General features: G+C 42.2%; 1 protein-coding gene across 1 annotated transcript in view; it reads left to right on the forward strand.

The window, feature by feature from the left end:
- PLCXD3 (phosphatidylinositol specific phospholipase C X domain containing 3) overlaps window positions 1-17243 on the forward strand; it is an 88387-nt gene that overhangs the window by 47732 nt on the left and 23412 nt on the right. The window contains exon 2 of the mRNA XM_030005086.2: window positions 5551-6259. Coding sequence (XP_029860946.1) covers window positions 5551-6259 — 709 coding nt within the window. The remainder of the gene's footprint in view (window positions 1-5550; window positions 6260-17243) is intronic.

The raw sequence follows: 17243 nt of genomic DNA on the forward strand, positions 1-17243 counted from the left end.
TTGTCCTAGCTGTTCTCCACAACAAGAAACGTGTTGTCATCTGCTGTCAGTCACTGTAGAGCTCTCATTGACAAGTATGTTTTCAAAAAAGTTAGGCTGCACTGCATGTGACGTTTCAGCAGTAGTCACCAAGGGATGTCGTCTCCTAAATATAGGAGGACTACAGCAGGTAAAGCTTTTTATGACACCCAAAGCAGTAGTAAAAGACTCCACTTCCAGCAGCTTTTGGATAACTCCTAGCGCAGAGACAAGAGGAGCTTGAGATCTGTGGGAGAAGGGGAAGAGAGTAAAACACGCCAAAACCTGTGAAACTTTGCTTCTGTCTGTGGCTTTTCTGTGACTTGTGGATCTTCAGGGTGTGATTGCTGCTGTTGGGAGCACGTTGGGCATTGCTTTCTATTCAGTACCTCTATTTTAGGTGCTATTTACCAGGCTGTTGTTAAGAGGGATGACTAGAGCCACCAGTGAGGCAAGGGGAAGGCAGAGCGAAGTTCAGCTACACTTGCTGGTTCGAATGGTATGTTAAAGCTTAGCCACCAAAAATAGTAGCTTTGCTGTGCCTCTGTGGGACTGAAGAAATGATTCTGAACTGAAACACACTCTCCCTGAGGGACTTTTTTCAGCACTAAGCCCAATTATTTTTTAAATGGGGGGTTTAGTCCTCCAGGGAAGCCATAAATACATCCATAGCTGAGATGTAGTCGGTTATATATTCCTGATTGTCCTATTACAGGAATTCAGTAAAGAAAACAGGAGACTGCTATCCCTAGTAAAAGTACTAGCAGCTGTTTTCTTGCAATCTAAGAGATACTGTACATTTTACTCTTGAATATCTAATAGTGTTCGGCCGCATATAAGTTCATGAAAATTTAATGTCTCAATGGTTGAAACTGGCCACTTTGGTTTTTTTGGATCACAGCTGGTACAGACATTTTGTCTCTTGATAATTGCTTCTAAGGTTGACAGACAAGAAACGAATCTTTTTTTATCTTGGGGGAGGGGTGAATAAACAGACACAGAATAATTTACGTTTGAAAGGAGCTCCAGAAGTCATCTGGTCTATCCCCTGCTCAAAGCAGAGCTAACTCCAAATTAGATGAGGCTGTCGAGCCAAGCGTTGAGAATCAGGGACATAGACTGCAGCCCTGCTGGGCTCCCACTCCAGGGCTTAACTGGTCTTGTGGGGAAGTTGTTTTTTCCTTATGTCCAAGTGAACAAGTCTTTTTCCTCAAAGCTGCTTTCTAGCCAGTTGGTGCTACTGAATAGGATTGTCTGTCCTGGGTCCATCTTGCCTTTGAACTTCTTAAGGTTCCTGTCATACAGCTTCTCTGCTCTGCTGAAGTTTCTTTGAATACCAAATTTCGCCTCCAGAGCGTTAACCTCTTCCCCCAACTTTGTTTCACCTGCAAACTTGCTGAGGGTGCTCCCCATCACGTTGTCTCTGTCACTGATGAAGATGTTAAACAGAATTGGTTTGTAATCAGCTGCAAGTTAGACTTTGAACCTTCACCCACAACCTTTTGAGCCTGATAGTCCAGGTAGTTTTTCACATAACCTTATAGGGCACTTGTCTAGTTGGTGTCTTCCCAGTTAGACTGCAAGCGTATTAAAGGAGGTTAAGTAAAGTGCTGAAGTAAAAGGAAAATTTTGTTTTCCCCAAAGCCAGTCATTGCATCCTAGAAGGCAATCAGGTTGGTCAGTCATGATTTGCTCTTGCTAAATCCATGGTAGCTGTTCCTAGTCACCTTTTTACTGTTCATAAGCTGGAAATGGTTTCCACAAGGACTTGCTCTGTGATCTTCCTTGGGAATGAATTGAATCTGACAGACTGTGGTTCCCTGGATTGTCCTGCTTTCCCGTTTTGAAGATGAGTGTAACTTTTGCCTCCTCCAGTCAACATGACCTGCCAAAGGTGGGAGAGAGTAGCCTTACAGTGATCTTGGCCTGTGCCTTCTGCATGTTCAGATAAATCCTGTCTTGTCCCATCTGCTTATATGTGTCTAATCTATCTAAGTAGTCCTTAACTCAGTCACTTTTTACTAATGAGGAGCAGTATGAAAAAGAGAAAGTACTAGGCAGAGACACATGTGGTGCTTGAGAGCAGACCTTGCTAGTGAAGACTAAGGCAAGGAAGACACCAAGTACTTCAGTAGTTTTGTTGTGCTGCACTACGAGGTCTCCTGCCCTGTTCAGTAGTGGGCCAGCATTCTCCTTGCTCCCTTTTGCTGCTGACATCTGCAGGATCTCTCTGTTGCCTTTCTTGTCCCTTGCAGGTTTCCCGTCCCTTGCAGGAACTCCAGCGAACCTGTGCTCTTCCTAACTCCCTCCCTGCATTCCTCCTCTGTTCCTCCTAGGGAGTCTGTCCCTGCTTACACCTTCTGTACATGGCTTTTTAAGTTTGAGCTCACTCAGCAGTTATCCATTCAGCCAAACTTGCCTCCTGCCTTAACTCCTTGTTCTCTTGCACGCTGTTCATATGCTTTAGAGAGGTTGCCTTTCAAGTTCAACCATTACCCCTGAGTCTCTCGGCATTTAAAGTAATTCTTCAGGCTACCACTTACTAATTTCCTGAAGAAGCTAAGACTGCTGCTTTGAAGTCCAGGATCTTTATTCTGCTATTTGCCTTCCTTGCTTTCCTCAGTATTTTAAACTCCTGTATGACATCGTAGTCACTCTGTCTAAGGCTGCTGTCAGCCTTCATGTCCCTAGTCATTTCTTCCTTAATTTGTACCATGTCCACCAGTGTGCCTTGTCTACTTAAAGGAGGGCCTGCAGAATAAAAGTCTTTGATGCTTTCCAAATTGCCTGTGCCCTGCTGTTCTGCTCTTCCAGCAAATGTCTCAGAGTTCCCCATGAAAACAAGCCCTGTAATTAGGAGGCTTCTTCCAGTTGTTTAAAGAAGTCTTTGTCCACTTTCTCTTGACTGGGCAGTCTGTAGCATATGCACACCATGTTTACCCCTTGTTTGCCACCATGTGATCCTGATCCACGAGCCTTCATCCTTGACTCCTTGAATCAATGATATGTTGCATTGTTGAAATAGTGGGAAAACAGCGAGCAATATTTTTAAAAAGTGCTAGACACTTAGTAAAGTGGTGAGAAAATATGTTTGCACACAAGAGGAATATCAGCTTATTCCTCCTCCCTGTGTGACCCGGGACGAGTCATTTCCCCTCTCTTTGCTTCCCCATGTCTCAGACTGAAGTCTCTGTGATAGGCACTGTCCCATACATCAGGTCAGTGTGTTCCCTGCCCTGCTATAATGAAGATAACTGATGGGCAAGGACTGCTACCTTCCAAAGACTGCAGGCATCATTGCGTTAGTATTTCTGAAAGTACGCTGCATCCTGTCTTCATGGGAGCTGAGATTTGGTGATACAGAGAACCTGCAAGTCCACTTCCCAGTAGCAAAGTAGGATTGGAATGCCCCCATGCACCAAAGCAACATTGGGAGCAAACCTGGTTGCTAAAAACAAGTGTATGTTTGTACAGTATTCTCTCATTACCAGGAACATAGGGATTTGGGGCATGACAGTGGAAAAGATCCTACTCTAATTTGCTCTGCCAAGTGTAAGGATTTTGAATTTCTCCAAGTTACATGAGAAAGCTGGTTAGGACAACAGGGCAGGATGAAGGCAAAAGGAAATGTAGATGAGTGCATGATGAAAATAAATATTTAAATGACGTGTTCAAACTACTTACACATGTGGAAAGTTGAAACATTTGCTGTATTTTTCAGTCAGGAGGTATCTTTACATAGTCTTGAATAGCTGCCATCTGCTTCATTCAGTGTCAGCCAAGTTAAGTCAAGCCTTATTTTCTTACTGTAGTATTTAATAAGGCTTACTTGTTTGGGTTACAAAACATGGAGGTTCTCAGTGCACTGTGTGCTTTTCTCTGTACATTCCACATAGGAATCCCCATTTTTAGGGTCAAATATGTGCATGAAGACCTTAATTAAGAAAAAATATTTTTCTAAACTATCCTGCTTGTAATGTTCAGTCACTTCTAACTGTGGTGTTTTCCCCCCACTGCACTCTCTTCTCTGTGTTTTGCATTACCAGTAGCTAAAAGCCACCTGCTGACAAGTTGTTCACCTTAGTTTTCTGCTGTGAGAACTTTGCTGCCTCTCTTGACTTAAGTAGTTTCAAGTAGTGTTTGGCACTGTGTTGTATATTGGCCATGGTGGTCAAGTTTAGCCACCTCTTCTGCAACTTCAAGTTGCTAGTGGCCGTACATCAGACAATAAAGGTCAAATGGTTTAATTAATCTTAATACCATTTTGAGCCTACTGCTTCAATCAGTTGATCATGTTTATACATGTACTTATTCTGACATAAAATCCTACTGAAATAAAAGAGACTTCAATGGAAAAAGTGAGGGTTTGCAAGATCCATCCCTTGCTAATATCAGTAGTTATGCCTTATTTTAAACAAGACTAGATTTAGTTTGGTTTCTAGATTAGTGCAGGTTACATTGAGCAGAACATTCAATGTATCTCATTGATTTTCCCTGTAATACTGTTGAGACACAAGTCACAGCTCTAATCATTTGTTTTACCATTAAAATTCTGTATGCAGATCTGGTCCCCTGGGATATCAGCGTGTAACCAGATGCTCCATGATCTAATCAGGTTCTGCAAGGAATATGCTATTCCTTCAACACTTAGCAGTAGAAAGCTTCATCAAAATGGAAAATTTATCTAATATTTAAAAGTAAAATGCAGTTCAAAGAGACAACCATGAAAAGCAGGGCTGTACAAAATTTTAAGACATTTCTCAGATTAAACAAAGCCAAATCCAAGCCAGAGTCTAAGATGATTTGTCGTGACTCCATTTATTGTTAAAGAAGAAAATGTTATAGCTGTCACTTCAGTTTATAGGGTTTGTTCCAGTTCAGTTAAAATAGCATCACCATCAGAAATACTGACTAGCAGGATTTCATTAATGGGATACTTATTTGTCACAGCATGTGTGCTTTAGAAAGTAATTTTGAAAAGCACCTACAAAAGTATCATCAGCAGGCAAGATTTGTGCTCTGAACTCATTTTGATGCTAGGATTTGGATCTCTGAGAGCCTTGGTGCTCCAGTCCATTACAGAAATACAAGTCCTGCTGACCTTGAAGGAGTTTTGCAAGTGGTGTGAGGTAGGCTGAGGAGCAGACCTGCTTGCTGTGGTGAGTCTGACCAGAAGCATCCCCTCCGGCTGGGACAGCAGTAGCGTGGCTCTGCCGGCGCCCAGACAGTATTTCTGTATGTTCAGAGCCTGCTGACTTCACTGAACTTAAAGGCATAAGTAAGAGCTAGAAGAGAGTGAGGGAGTGCCCAGATAAACAGTGGAACAGGCACTACCTTTCCTTCAAGTTCCTGCAAGGTACTGGTGGGGTAAATGCTGCCAGACAAATGTAGTGTATTGAGAAAAAGGGCAGGGGAGGAGTTCATTGGTGAGTGTTGGTACAGGTCAGAAAATTATGTTCATTAAGAAAGAATCACTAATGACTTTTAATATATGAATACAATATTGATTGTTTTCCGTTGTTGTGTTTTTAGGGTCTCATGATTCATTTAGCTTCTACATTGATGAAGCCTCTCCAGTTGGGCCTGAACAGCCAGAGACGGTCCAGAATTTTGTGTCTGTTTTTGGGACTGTGGCTAAAAAGCTGATGAGGAAGTGGCTGGCTACACAGACCATGAACTTCACCAGTCAGCTGGGGGCAGGTATACGGTATTTTGATCTTAGAATTTCTACCAAGCCCAGAGACCCAGACAATGAACTCTACTTTGCTCATGGTTTATTCAGTGCCAAAGTCAAGGAGGGTCTGGAAGAGATCAATGCATTTCTTGCTGATCACCCAAAAGAAGTGGTCTTCTTGGACTTCAATCACTTCTACGGGATGCAGAAATACCACCATGAAAAGCTTGTCCAAATGCTCAAAGACACGTACGGAAACAAAATGTGTCCTGCTATATTTGCCCATGAAGTCAGCCTCCAGTACCTGTGGGAAAAGGAACACCAAGTGCTAGTGTTCTACCACAGTCCAGTGGCTCTCGAAGTACCATTTCTTTGGCCAGGCCAGATGATGCCAGCTCCCTGGGCAAACACAACAGATCCGGAAAAACTGATTCAATTCCTCCAGGCATCAATCACTGAAAGAAGAAAGAAGGGCTCCTTTTTTATATCTCAAGTAGTGCTGACGCCAAAGGCTAGTACGGTGGTGAAAGGGGTTGCTAGTGGTCTCAGAGAAACAATCACAGAAAGGTAAGTTTCTGGCAGGTAACGTGCTCAATGTGTGTGTTGGTAATGCTGCTTTTCTAATTCCTTTTAAAGAGACTACAGCAGATGTGTTTCTTCCATGCTACTGTGGGCTAGTCAGAACTTGGGCATAATCCTAAAATATTTAAAGAGAAACACTTTGAAGGAGAAGCTTTTGTATCTTGAAAGAAAATCCAGCACTAAAGCCTAATGAGATTTTATGGGATTGGCTTAGCCTTTTTTTTTTCAGAATGTAGGTTTTTCCATTTGTTTTGTTTTTCAAATGTGGTTTCTTAGCATAAGCACTGAACATCTTGCCTCGGATTTCCTTACTGGATGTGGATAAATCTATCAGAATGATCTAGATTATTTAAGTTTTTATTTATGCATCAGGCTTCAGGTATTGAGAAAATAGTGTTTTCATTTTGGCTCATCATCAAAGCCTGATACTGCAGAATTTGCATCCTTAACAATCCTTAACATCCTTTTACACACCTTAAAGATGCATGGCTTTTCTCTCTACATACCATCACACATTATATCAAAGATCTCAGGACACCATTACTGTGAATTTGCCTCCTAACAGGCCTTCATTTATCATAAAGGAAAAAGACTGCAGACCATTGTAGAGGTTCTGAAATTGGAATAGTGTGTTGACAGGCCATTAGTTGTTACATTACAAAAAAAGCTGTCTGTGCAAGACATGCATTATTTATACCATTCTGACTTTGATAAATCACAGCCAATTTTCACCTTAAAGGCATATATGTGTTCTTGACAACTTGGTAGGAAACCTGAAATTTAATGCCAAGACACAAGAGCTATGTTTTTTTCCCCTTAAAAAAAAAAAACAAACGTTGCAGAGTGTAAGAAATTTATAATGGGGGTCAATGGCCTGCTAATGTTCTGCTCTCTGCATGGATGTGCCTGTGCCAGGAAGGTCTATTGGGAGCACTGTCCCCTTCTATGAGATGAATGACGCAGTGCCTGTGACACTGCAACCTGCAAAGAAAACATGCCTTATATTTGAGAAAGGTTGAGCCAGTTTTATGGCAACTTTCCCAAGCAACTGTTAACTTGAAAAAACAGGGAAAAACTTTACCTGAAATGGCAAAACACTGACACAGAAGGTTTTATAAGCAGTGGAATATGATTCAGAAGTGCTTGTGCGACTGCACTTGCAGCTGTTTGTGTATCCTCCACATATGTTTATATAGGCTCCACTGGACTGGGCATCTCCCTTTCTGCTGAGTCTGAAGAGCCCTGCTCTGTACTGAAGTACTACTTTGTTGATGGATTTTGCTTTTAAACACCTTGTTGGTCAGGGATTTGTTTTCCCTGGTAAACATCTTTCTAAGTGTTCCTTAGAACATGAAGTAGCATAATCATGAAACCACCACGTTCTTCTTAAAGCTTGCTGCATCAATAAAATAGCCATTAAAAAAACTTCTCTTCTCCGGCTCATAATGTGCTTCCTTGAAGCTCTTTGGAAAAATAGAAACTTCAAATGGATTCTAGATATGGCTGAGCTACGAATTACTTGAACTCTTAGTATGCCTTTATCTACAGCAAATTTTAAGATTATAACTAACTTGAAATGCCAGTAAATAATTGGGCTGGAATACCAGGAAATGTTGTTTTTCGAAATTGCAACTGAGATTTTTCATGTGAGCCACAAGTGTGTAATCATGTCTGCTGCGTGAATACTTCCTTTCCTTTCTTTGCCTAACTCTCTTAACCATTGCAAAAGAAATGTAGCTTTAAAATTATCTCCAAAGCTACTATTTAGTCTTCCAAATGTGGCATCTCATTTTGAATTTTTATTTGTATTTTTATTACAAAAATACACCATGGGAAGACACAGGCTTGGACTGTGTGTTAATCTACATAGAAACTGAGCTTGTATATTGAGTTAACTGCTCTAAAAGCAAACATCAAGTATACTCAGAACTGCTCCTCATTTGATGATGATCCTGTTAAAAAATAAATAGATGAGCAGTCAAAGGATGCAGCACAATTAGTAGAACTTACAGAATTCTCTTCAGTCTCACGGCATTAATGTTTCAGTAACTTAGAAGTATGTAATTCATACTAAAGGAGCTGGGGTATATGTTCCAGTTGTGCTGTGTTTGCTACTTTGAACCACCTCATAATTATTTGCAAAAAGATTATTCTGTACTTTTCAGAATAAATACATAGATCAAATCCAACTACTGTGTCCAGGTAGATAATATATGTGCTTTTGTTGCCAGTTGCTGCATAGATTTATATATTTTAAACTATTTTCTGCTTATTAATAAATGCTGGCAAACAACTTTGCATTAAGAATGCAGTATCTTCCTTTTGGCAGCAGTTTTGTAACCATACTTGGGTGGGGTTTTTCCCTCACATCATTGAATTTTGAAAGATCTGAATGCAAGTGTGGAATAAGGTTGAATTGTTCAAATAATTCTGGTGTGGGCTTTTTTCCCCCTGAATAAAGTATTACATTTAAGAAATGTTCCTTTGGCATTTTCAAGTAAAACCCATAGTTGTCTCTTTTTTCCCCCCATCTGTACCATGGCTGTTTTCATTTACATATTGACTTATTCTGAAAACAGAGCAAACTTTAGATCCTTTTCGGATCCAGCAAAATATACCAGGTTTTGATCTCTTAAGTTGTTTGTTAGTCATGAGATTATTTACGATTTGAAGAGTAGTGGCCACCTTAGAGGGAGAACCTGGTTTCTCTCAGTTGCAGCATCCATCAGACCAGGAAAACTGCAAGCAGACACTGTGCAGCAATTCGTGCTCCTTCCTGCTGCTTTGTAGCTCATGTTCTGAAAGAGCACAGTGAACTATTCCTCCGTAGCCAAGACAGTTCATTTAATAGCTTTTTATCATGGCTGCTTGTGGTGGTAGACGTCCACATGTTCAAACTGCAGTAGAGCAGTCTCCTAAGGTGATACATTTCAGAAGAAGTGATGTTCTTCCTCAACCTGTTCCCCACAGTACAGACATGCAAGGTGGGAGGCCCACGGTAACCTTGATTAAAAAACCCAGTTTTATGCTTCTAAGACTGAATTCAATAGAAGATATAGCAGGACTCTTTTTTGCTGATAGTGCTTGCTCATAAGTTTTGCTGTCATCACAGGTAATGCTCTGTGGAACAATAATTTGAAAGAAGGAGAAACTGTAATGTCATCAAGCTTTCTATCCTGCACAAATACAAGAGGGAAAAACCATTTCTCATAACATCTTCCTAGGACCACAGATCAGCATTACAAAGCTTTGTAACACAGCTTTCATCTTCATCACTTGAATGAGAATTGCTTCCATGCATGCACGTTATGTTTCTTGGATTTGATGAAAAACTTTGAGGACTAACCATATGTTTTCAGGCTTAACGTTCTGTCACGCACAGTTTAGATGCCAAGAAATACTCTTTGATTAGCAAACAGTACGTACCAAATGAATTATGTTCCCTTGGCTTATTGAATCAAATTCATAGTGAGGCAGCTGCCTTTAGTACATCTGAAAGACCGTTGTGAAACAACCTTTTGATGAGTGTAGAGCTGTTCTTCATAATAATAATCTAGCTTGTTTTCTGATTTGCAGTGAAATTACTAATTTTATCCCTGACATTGGAGACAAGCATGATACTCTCTTTGTTGTCTCTGAGGTTGAATAATGTAGAAGAAGAACAGATCTCCTTCAGAGGGTGCAAAAATCCTGTGATACTTTTAAAGCTTTCAAGAGATAGAAAATAAACACATACCCAGCTGATTGTCACTTGATTTCAAATTAATCTCTAAGGATAATGTTCCTAGCTCACATGTGACTAAATCCTTGCCTACCATGCTAAAGCTTCCCCCTTAGCAACCAAAGGAAAAAAAAAAAAAAAAATCCTGCACATGAGAATGAACCATTGAAGTGGAGGCAAAACAGCCACACTATTAACAAAAGTGGTGGTAAGTAGGCCGCAGAAGCTGTCTGGAGAAAAGCCATCTCTGGGTGCAGGCATAAGCTAAGTAGGGTCAGATTTAGCTAGTGAATAGGTGGATATCATATGAAAAATAATCCCTGAAGTTGCAAGAAGTGGGATTTTTTTGAGTCAGTTACTGAGGGTGCACTCCTTCTCCAAGCTGTATCACAGCCAGCTGAATTTTTGAGAGTTTCTGTGTTGCTGGAAGAGTGGGATTTGATGATATTTTCACCACACTTGGTACTGACTGACACCATTCTTATTTTATGTGAAAAAGAAAAACAACAACAGAAATGGCAACTGTGGCTACTGTATTTTGCTAATTGTCTGGGCATCTTTCCTGCTTGTAACCTTGGTGTCTGTCTCCATTATGGGCTGCAGGAGAGCAGCAGGCCCTGATGAGCTGGTTTGGGTTTAGGACTCTGTGACCCCACAGCAGCACAGGTGGTGTGTGAGCTCTTTAACTGCCAAGAGGCAGGTGTAGACTTGGTCCCTCACTGATATGTATGGTACAAGCATGCTTGTCCCTCACTGCATTTGATTTTGGAGGCAGGTGTCTTTTTTTATTTTTTTCTTTTTTTTTCTTTTTTTCTTTTCTTTTATCTTTTCTTATTCCTTATTTTTTCTTTCTTCTTTTTTCTTTCTTCTTTTTTCTTTTTTTTCCTTTTTTCTTTTATTTTTTCTTTTCTTTTTTCTTTTTCCTTGTTTTTTCTTTCTTCTTTTTTTCTTTCTTCTTTTTTTTTTCTTTTTTCTTTTTTTATCTTTTCTTTTTTGTTTTTGACCCCAGAAGGCAAAAGCTATCTTTCTGGTATATATACTAGGGACTTTGAAAGTACTCTAGGCAATCCAGCCAAATCCATAGTGTTTCTATTCTTCTTCAAGCTATCCTTAATTACTTTTCTAGTCTTTCCACACAAGAGGCAATCTCTGTGTTTGCACACAGAGCAGCACAGGGAGACCTTGGTTTCATTTGAAGCATCTATCTGCCGTATAAACAGGCCTGCACAGTGAAATCCCGAATGGGCTGTGTATGTTCAGGCGGATTTTGCAGGCAAGCATTTTAGTGGCATTTCATCACTGGAGTATCCATCTGCACAAGGATTTTAGTATAGCGTTCCCCTGGAAGGTGCTGGGTGGTTGTATCTGATGGCTTTGGTCATGAACCTGGAATAGCATTACGTTGCCACAAAATACAAAAGCACAGGATTTTTAATAACTTTGTTAGCGAAAAGTATTTATTCTACATACCTGTTTAGGTATTATATGTGGGATTTAGTCCAGAAAGGAAGTTGGCATGGTGATCACCAGCTCTGTGACCACCAGCATTACCAGTGGCTTAGCTTTGGGGTGTTTGTTTGGGGTAGCTGGTGTTTTCGTGTGGGGGGCGGGAGTGTCTCACAGTCTTCTCCTCTATTTGGCCTGCTTGTAACTTTTATCATGTTGTGCACCAAAACACCTGCTTGCAGTTACAGTATATATGCTGTGTGACTACTTGTAAAGATATTTTATATGATCCCATCATCACACTCTGAGCACAGTCAGACCCTGCATATACAAAAGCAGCAAGTGTTTTTCATCACGAAAAGGAAATGTTCATTCCCTTAGACCCACTGCTGTAAGCTGTTGCTAATGTCTACTTGTCTCAAAGATTTCATGCTTCAATCTGGACCGCTGCTGTATTGAAATTGCAAATGGCTCATTAAGTCAGTCGGGTTTTCTTTGATCTTTCTGACATTACTTAGATCACTAAGGAAACTCAACAGCTAATAGATGCTAACAAGTGCTGACCGCGGGGGAAATGCATTAGTTGATGCTGGGCCTGGGTCTGCCTACCTGCTTTTACGTCATTGTGAAGGGAACGATTCCTTGATGGGTTGGTCCTTCCTGTCTTCAATTTATAAGGCACAAAATGAGCACAAGAGATTTACACAAACAAGCCTTTCCAGATTTATTCACTAGGTGGCTTTCAAGCTGATAGTGACTTTCTGTACAAAGACATTAGTACAAACTCAAGCAAATACAAACTCAGCAGGTATGGCAACATCCATGTCTCTATGTTGTATTAGCATTTGCGTGCTGCAAACCATTGCCTTCAGGTCTATATGAGTAAGTAGATCTATAGGCACATCCTTGTCAATTTTTAAATGGAGAACTGGGCAGTTCTGGACTAACTAACATGCAGTCACTATATGTTTGGAAGTTTGAATTTTTAATCTACTGTAGCTGCTCTGTGGTCCTGGAGTGGTAGGATGTGGATAGAAATTGTCAAAAAATTCCTGTCAGCTCTTAAAAACCTTGTTGCACATGCTGTATCATTCCTGATGGATTTGGGCAATTATCAGCATCCTCCAAAGCCATAGAGAGCTTTCAACTGTAATCTAGAGAGAATGAATCCACACTCTCCTAGAGAAGTCACCTGCATATCCCCAACATCTGCAGTGGCTATGTCCGCTTGGATGGTAGGCTAAGGAAGCCTTATCTACAGAAAGCCCCTGGGATCCATTGTCAGAAGGTGCACCAAGCCTGCGATTAATTTTATTAAATGCTTCCCCATGCTTACAAACAAGTAGCCTTTGTGGACTGAATGAGCAGTTAGGCATGCAGGCTATAACCACAGTTGTGTTGGGGCAAAGCATGCAGAGCAAGCAATAAGGGATCCTGGCACCCTGATGCCTCATTTGTACAAAAGAAATGGCTGGAACAGAGGGAGTAGAAAAGGACTTGTAAATAGGGAGGGCAGCCAAGCAAAAGGTCTCAGTGATGTACCACCTTCTGTATGATGCAGAACTTACACAGGCTATAAAAATGCTCATGTGTTTCCTCTATTAAAACAGAGATGATAAAAGTTTGTTCCCTAGGAATTCAGTAATGTCTGTGGGATGCAATGCAATTCTTTCTTAGGGAGCCACTGTCACTGTGAAAGATGCTGGTTTGATACAATATAAAGCTTATTTTTTATTTCTTTTGTTCTTAAAGCCTGGAAATGTTTAACCTCATTTTATTGGTCTTTGCTCTACAACTTTACTCCTAGGCAAACCTTTCATAATTCCATTTTCTTCCAGGGTTGATTTCTTTTTTTTTTTTTTTGGGGGGGTGGGTATATAAGATATAAACTTCATGTAGTCAGAGATTATAATAAGACTTTGCCTATAATTATAATGATAGCATTGCATGTATTGTCCCAGGCTGTACAGTTGCTTCAACAGAGCACAGCCTATTACAGTAAGATGTCTTTCAGTACTTATCTCAGACAGTAAGAAGAATAATAAAAAACATGTCTTTAAGACACTGAATGATCATACAATAGATTTGATGTTTGGCAAGATTTTAATATTGTCACTGTTGATCTGAGAGTTTTTGTAATTAAGCAGCTGTCATCCAGAATGTATTGTATCATAAAAGAGTGTTAAGATATGAAGGAGACTGAGCGGTTTGAGTGGAGTAGGGGCCATGGTGAGATGCAGGCACTTTTGCACTGAAATTTTTTGTTTTCTGAGCTATAGCACAAAGAAGAAACCTTACCGTCGTTTGTTTTGTGGTGCGGTATTTAAACCTACTTAACTTTGTCTTTCAAACACCGCCATGATGCTCTCAGTTGTGCCAGCAAGCACTGTTGTGTAGTAAATGAAGAATGAAATCAGTTCTTGGTTGATGTGCTCCTTAATTTTGCTTTTGGACAGCAAAGGGGGACAGCCATGGATGTTTATTCCCTTCCTACTTGGATTTATATACTCTGAAGTCTGAAACTGGCTTCTCTCCTTTTCCAGTGACACCCATTCAGATTACAGCTCTGAGGCAATGCTGTAATCCAAATAATTCCTACAGGAATGGTAGTGTACTGTGTTGCTTGAGTAACTGGGAAGGGATCATTTTAGCGAGTGCGTTCACTGCCTTGTTTCCCAAGGTTTGAGTGGATATTGCAAAGAAACTTACCTCCTTGTGAGCAGGCTTTCTCTCAGAGCTAAGTTCATTATGGTTTGCCTTGCTTTTGCTGCTTACCAGAGGAAAGCATGAACAGGGCCACACCATTGTTCCCTGCTTTTGATTGAGGAAAATGCTGAAGCAGTGAGGACTCGACTCCTCGCTACCCTTCCCCGCTGTCTCAACTGAGCTGCCGGTTGTGCGGGGCTCATGACTGCCATCCCTGCATCAGGAGGAGGACCTGGCTCTGCTCAGGACCACTATTTTTGCATCCTTTCCTTAGCTGCCTTTCACCATCTCTCTCCTCTGACGTACACTCTTCTTCCTTTGTTTTCATTTCTTCAGATGGGCTGTTGCAAGCAGTCAGCCCAGCAAGTTTCATTTCTACTTCACCTGCATGTGCAGTAATGGTTGGGATTTTGACAATTAAGATGAAATAATTAAATCTGAAACCAGAGTGTTACCCTCAGCCTTTAAAGTTGCTGCCGGGAGGAATTAGAAGACGATGTTTTGTACCCAGAGATGCTGTTTCAGGCTGTCTTCGGGAGCTAGGTGAGCGGTCCTGAAGCTTACTGCTGGAAGGTCATCAAGGTACTTGTGTGTTGTTTAAGATGGGCTCTACTTCTCTGAAGAATATGAGCATGTGGCATGGCGAGTGTCTGCGCCCAGTTTGGTCCATCTGTTAAGCATCTTTCTACAGAAGGTAAAGGACAGCGCTCAGCCGAGAGGGATGAGTAACGTCACTGCTGCAGCACTGGAAATGAGAGCCCTGCTCTCACCCTGCTCTCACACCAGGCACAGTAATTTCTTCTGAGCTTGTTGCTGTTCTCAGCTGAGAGAGTGTTTGGCTGATAATGATCTGCCTCACCTAGTGGCGTTTGCTGCTGGCTCCCTCTCTCCATCAGACAGCGTTTCAGTGCTATTACTGTCTGGCTTTGCTAGAACAGGAGAGACATAAATCCAACTGAACAGTTTTCTGTTGGTGGAAAGCTCCATCCTTTGAGCTCTGCAGTCTCAGGAATATTTGTGAAGTACTAATCCATATGACGAACATCTGGCGTTTTTTCTAAGCTATTTCTCATGAGAGTTATATGTGTGCTGTTGCTTGAAAAATACTTTCCAGCTCAGGCAGAACTTTTCTTTGTTCTCTAGTAACTGGAAATAATGCATTGAATGGGCTGACCACAAGGCTCAGTTACTGTAATTCCCTCTGAGTAACCTTCTGGACTTCTGTCCTGCTTACAGCCAGCATTGACCATACAGGCTGTGCAGCTCTTCTCAGGGTACATCTCTTCTGAGATGCAGGCTCAAATCTGCTTTTTTTTTTTTTTTTTTTAGTGGTGTGTATTTTTCTCCAGGCCTATGCTTGTGAACTCTTGTCATCTCTTAAATAATGTGTCCACTGATGCACAATATACCAGCACATTGGGTCACAGTGACAGAGGCTGTGCTGTCTAGCAGATCTCCCCCCCTGAGTCCACGCTGGGTGGAGGGATGCAAGGTCTCTCTGGGTGGTCTTTGATGCTTGATGCAGGGCAGATGCTCAGCTGAGGCTGACCACCATCAGCATCTGGTGCAACAGGTCTGTAGGAGGAAGGGGACTGCAGCAGCTCTATGATGAATGTGCAGCTTGGTCTGTATCCCACAGGAGGGGCATAAGCCACTGCAGGGATTCTCATGCTCAGTGCATGGCTGACATGACAGGTCTGTGTTTCCTTGTGCCAATGGAACAGAGTGGTTGAGCACAACTCTATGTCACAGTGAAGGAGGAGAGAATGACCTCTCTTGGCAACCTCTCTTCTGACACATTTCAAGTGGATGGACCTCAAGGCAGGGACTGGGGGAGCAAAGTCCCTCCCACTGTAAAAGAAGATCAGGTTTGAGACCACCTGAGGAACCTGAACATACTGAAGTCTATAGGACCTGACAAGATGCATCCTAGAGTCCTGAGGGAATTGGCTGATGTAGTTGCCAAGCCATTCTCCATCATATTTGAAAGTCACAGCAGTCAAGTGAAGTCCCTGGAGACTGGAAGAAGGGAAACATTGCACCCATTTTTAAAAAGGGTAGAAAGGAGGACCCTGGGAAGTATTGACCTGTCAGCCTCCCCTCTGTGCCTGGGAAGATCATGGAGCAGGTCCTCCTGGAAGCTATGCTAAGGCACATGGAGGACAGGGAGGTGATTTGAGACAGCCAGCATGGCTTCACCAAGGGCAGGTCCTGCCTGACCAACCTAGTGGCCTTCTCTGATGGAGTTGCTACATTAGTGGACAGCGGAAGAGCTAGAGATGTCATCTATCTGGACTTCTGTAAGGCCTCTGACACAGTCCCCCACAACATCCTTCTCTCTAAATTGGAGAGATATGGATTTGATGGGTGGACTCTCTGGCAGGTAAGGAATTGGCTGGATGGTTGCATCCAGAGAGTAGTTGTCAGCGGCTCAATATCCAGATGGAGGTCAGTGACAAGTAGTGTCCCTCAGGGATCCATACTGGGACCAGTACTCTTTAATATCTTCATCAATGACAAGAGACAGTGGGATCAAGTGCACCCTCAGCAAATTTGAGGTGACACCAAGCTGAGTGGTGCAGTTGACACACCTGAGGGACGGGATGCCATCCAGAGGGACCTGGACAAGCTTGAGAAATGGGCCCGTACGAACCTCATGAGGTTCAACAGGGCCAAGTGCAAGGTCCTGCACCTGGGTCGGGGCAACCCCTGGTGTCAATACAGTCTGGGGGATGAAGGGATTGAGAGCAGCCCTGTGGAGAAGGACTTGGGGGTACTTGTGCATGAAAAGCTCGACATGAGCTGGCAATGTGCTCTCGCAGTCCAGAAAGCCAACAGTATCCTGGGCTGCATCAAAAGAAGGGTGGCCAGCTGGTCCAGGGAGGTGATTCTCCCACTCTGCTCTGCTCTCATGAGACCCCACCTGGAGTACTGTGTTCAGCTCCGGGGTCCTCAGCACAGGAAAGACATGGACCTGTTGGAGCAGGTCCAGAGGAAGGCCACAAAGATCATCAAAGGGCTGGAGCACCTCTTCTGTGAGGAAAGGCTGAGAGTGGGGTTGTTTTACCTGGGGATGAGAAGGCTCCAGGGAGACCT

This window comes from Aquila chrysaetos, chromosome Z (genome assembly GCF_900496995.4).
Source record: "Aquila chrysaetos chrysaetos chromosome Z, bAquChr1.4, whole genome shotgun sequence".
Lineage (NCBI taxonomy): Eukaryota > Metazoa > Chordata > Aves > Accipitriformes > Accipitridae > Aquila > Aquila chrysaetos.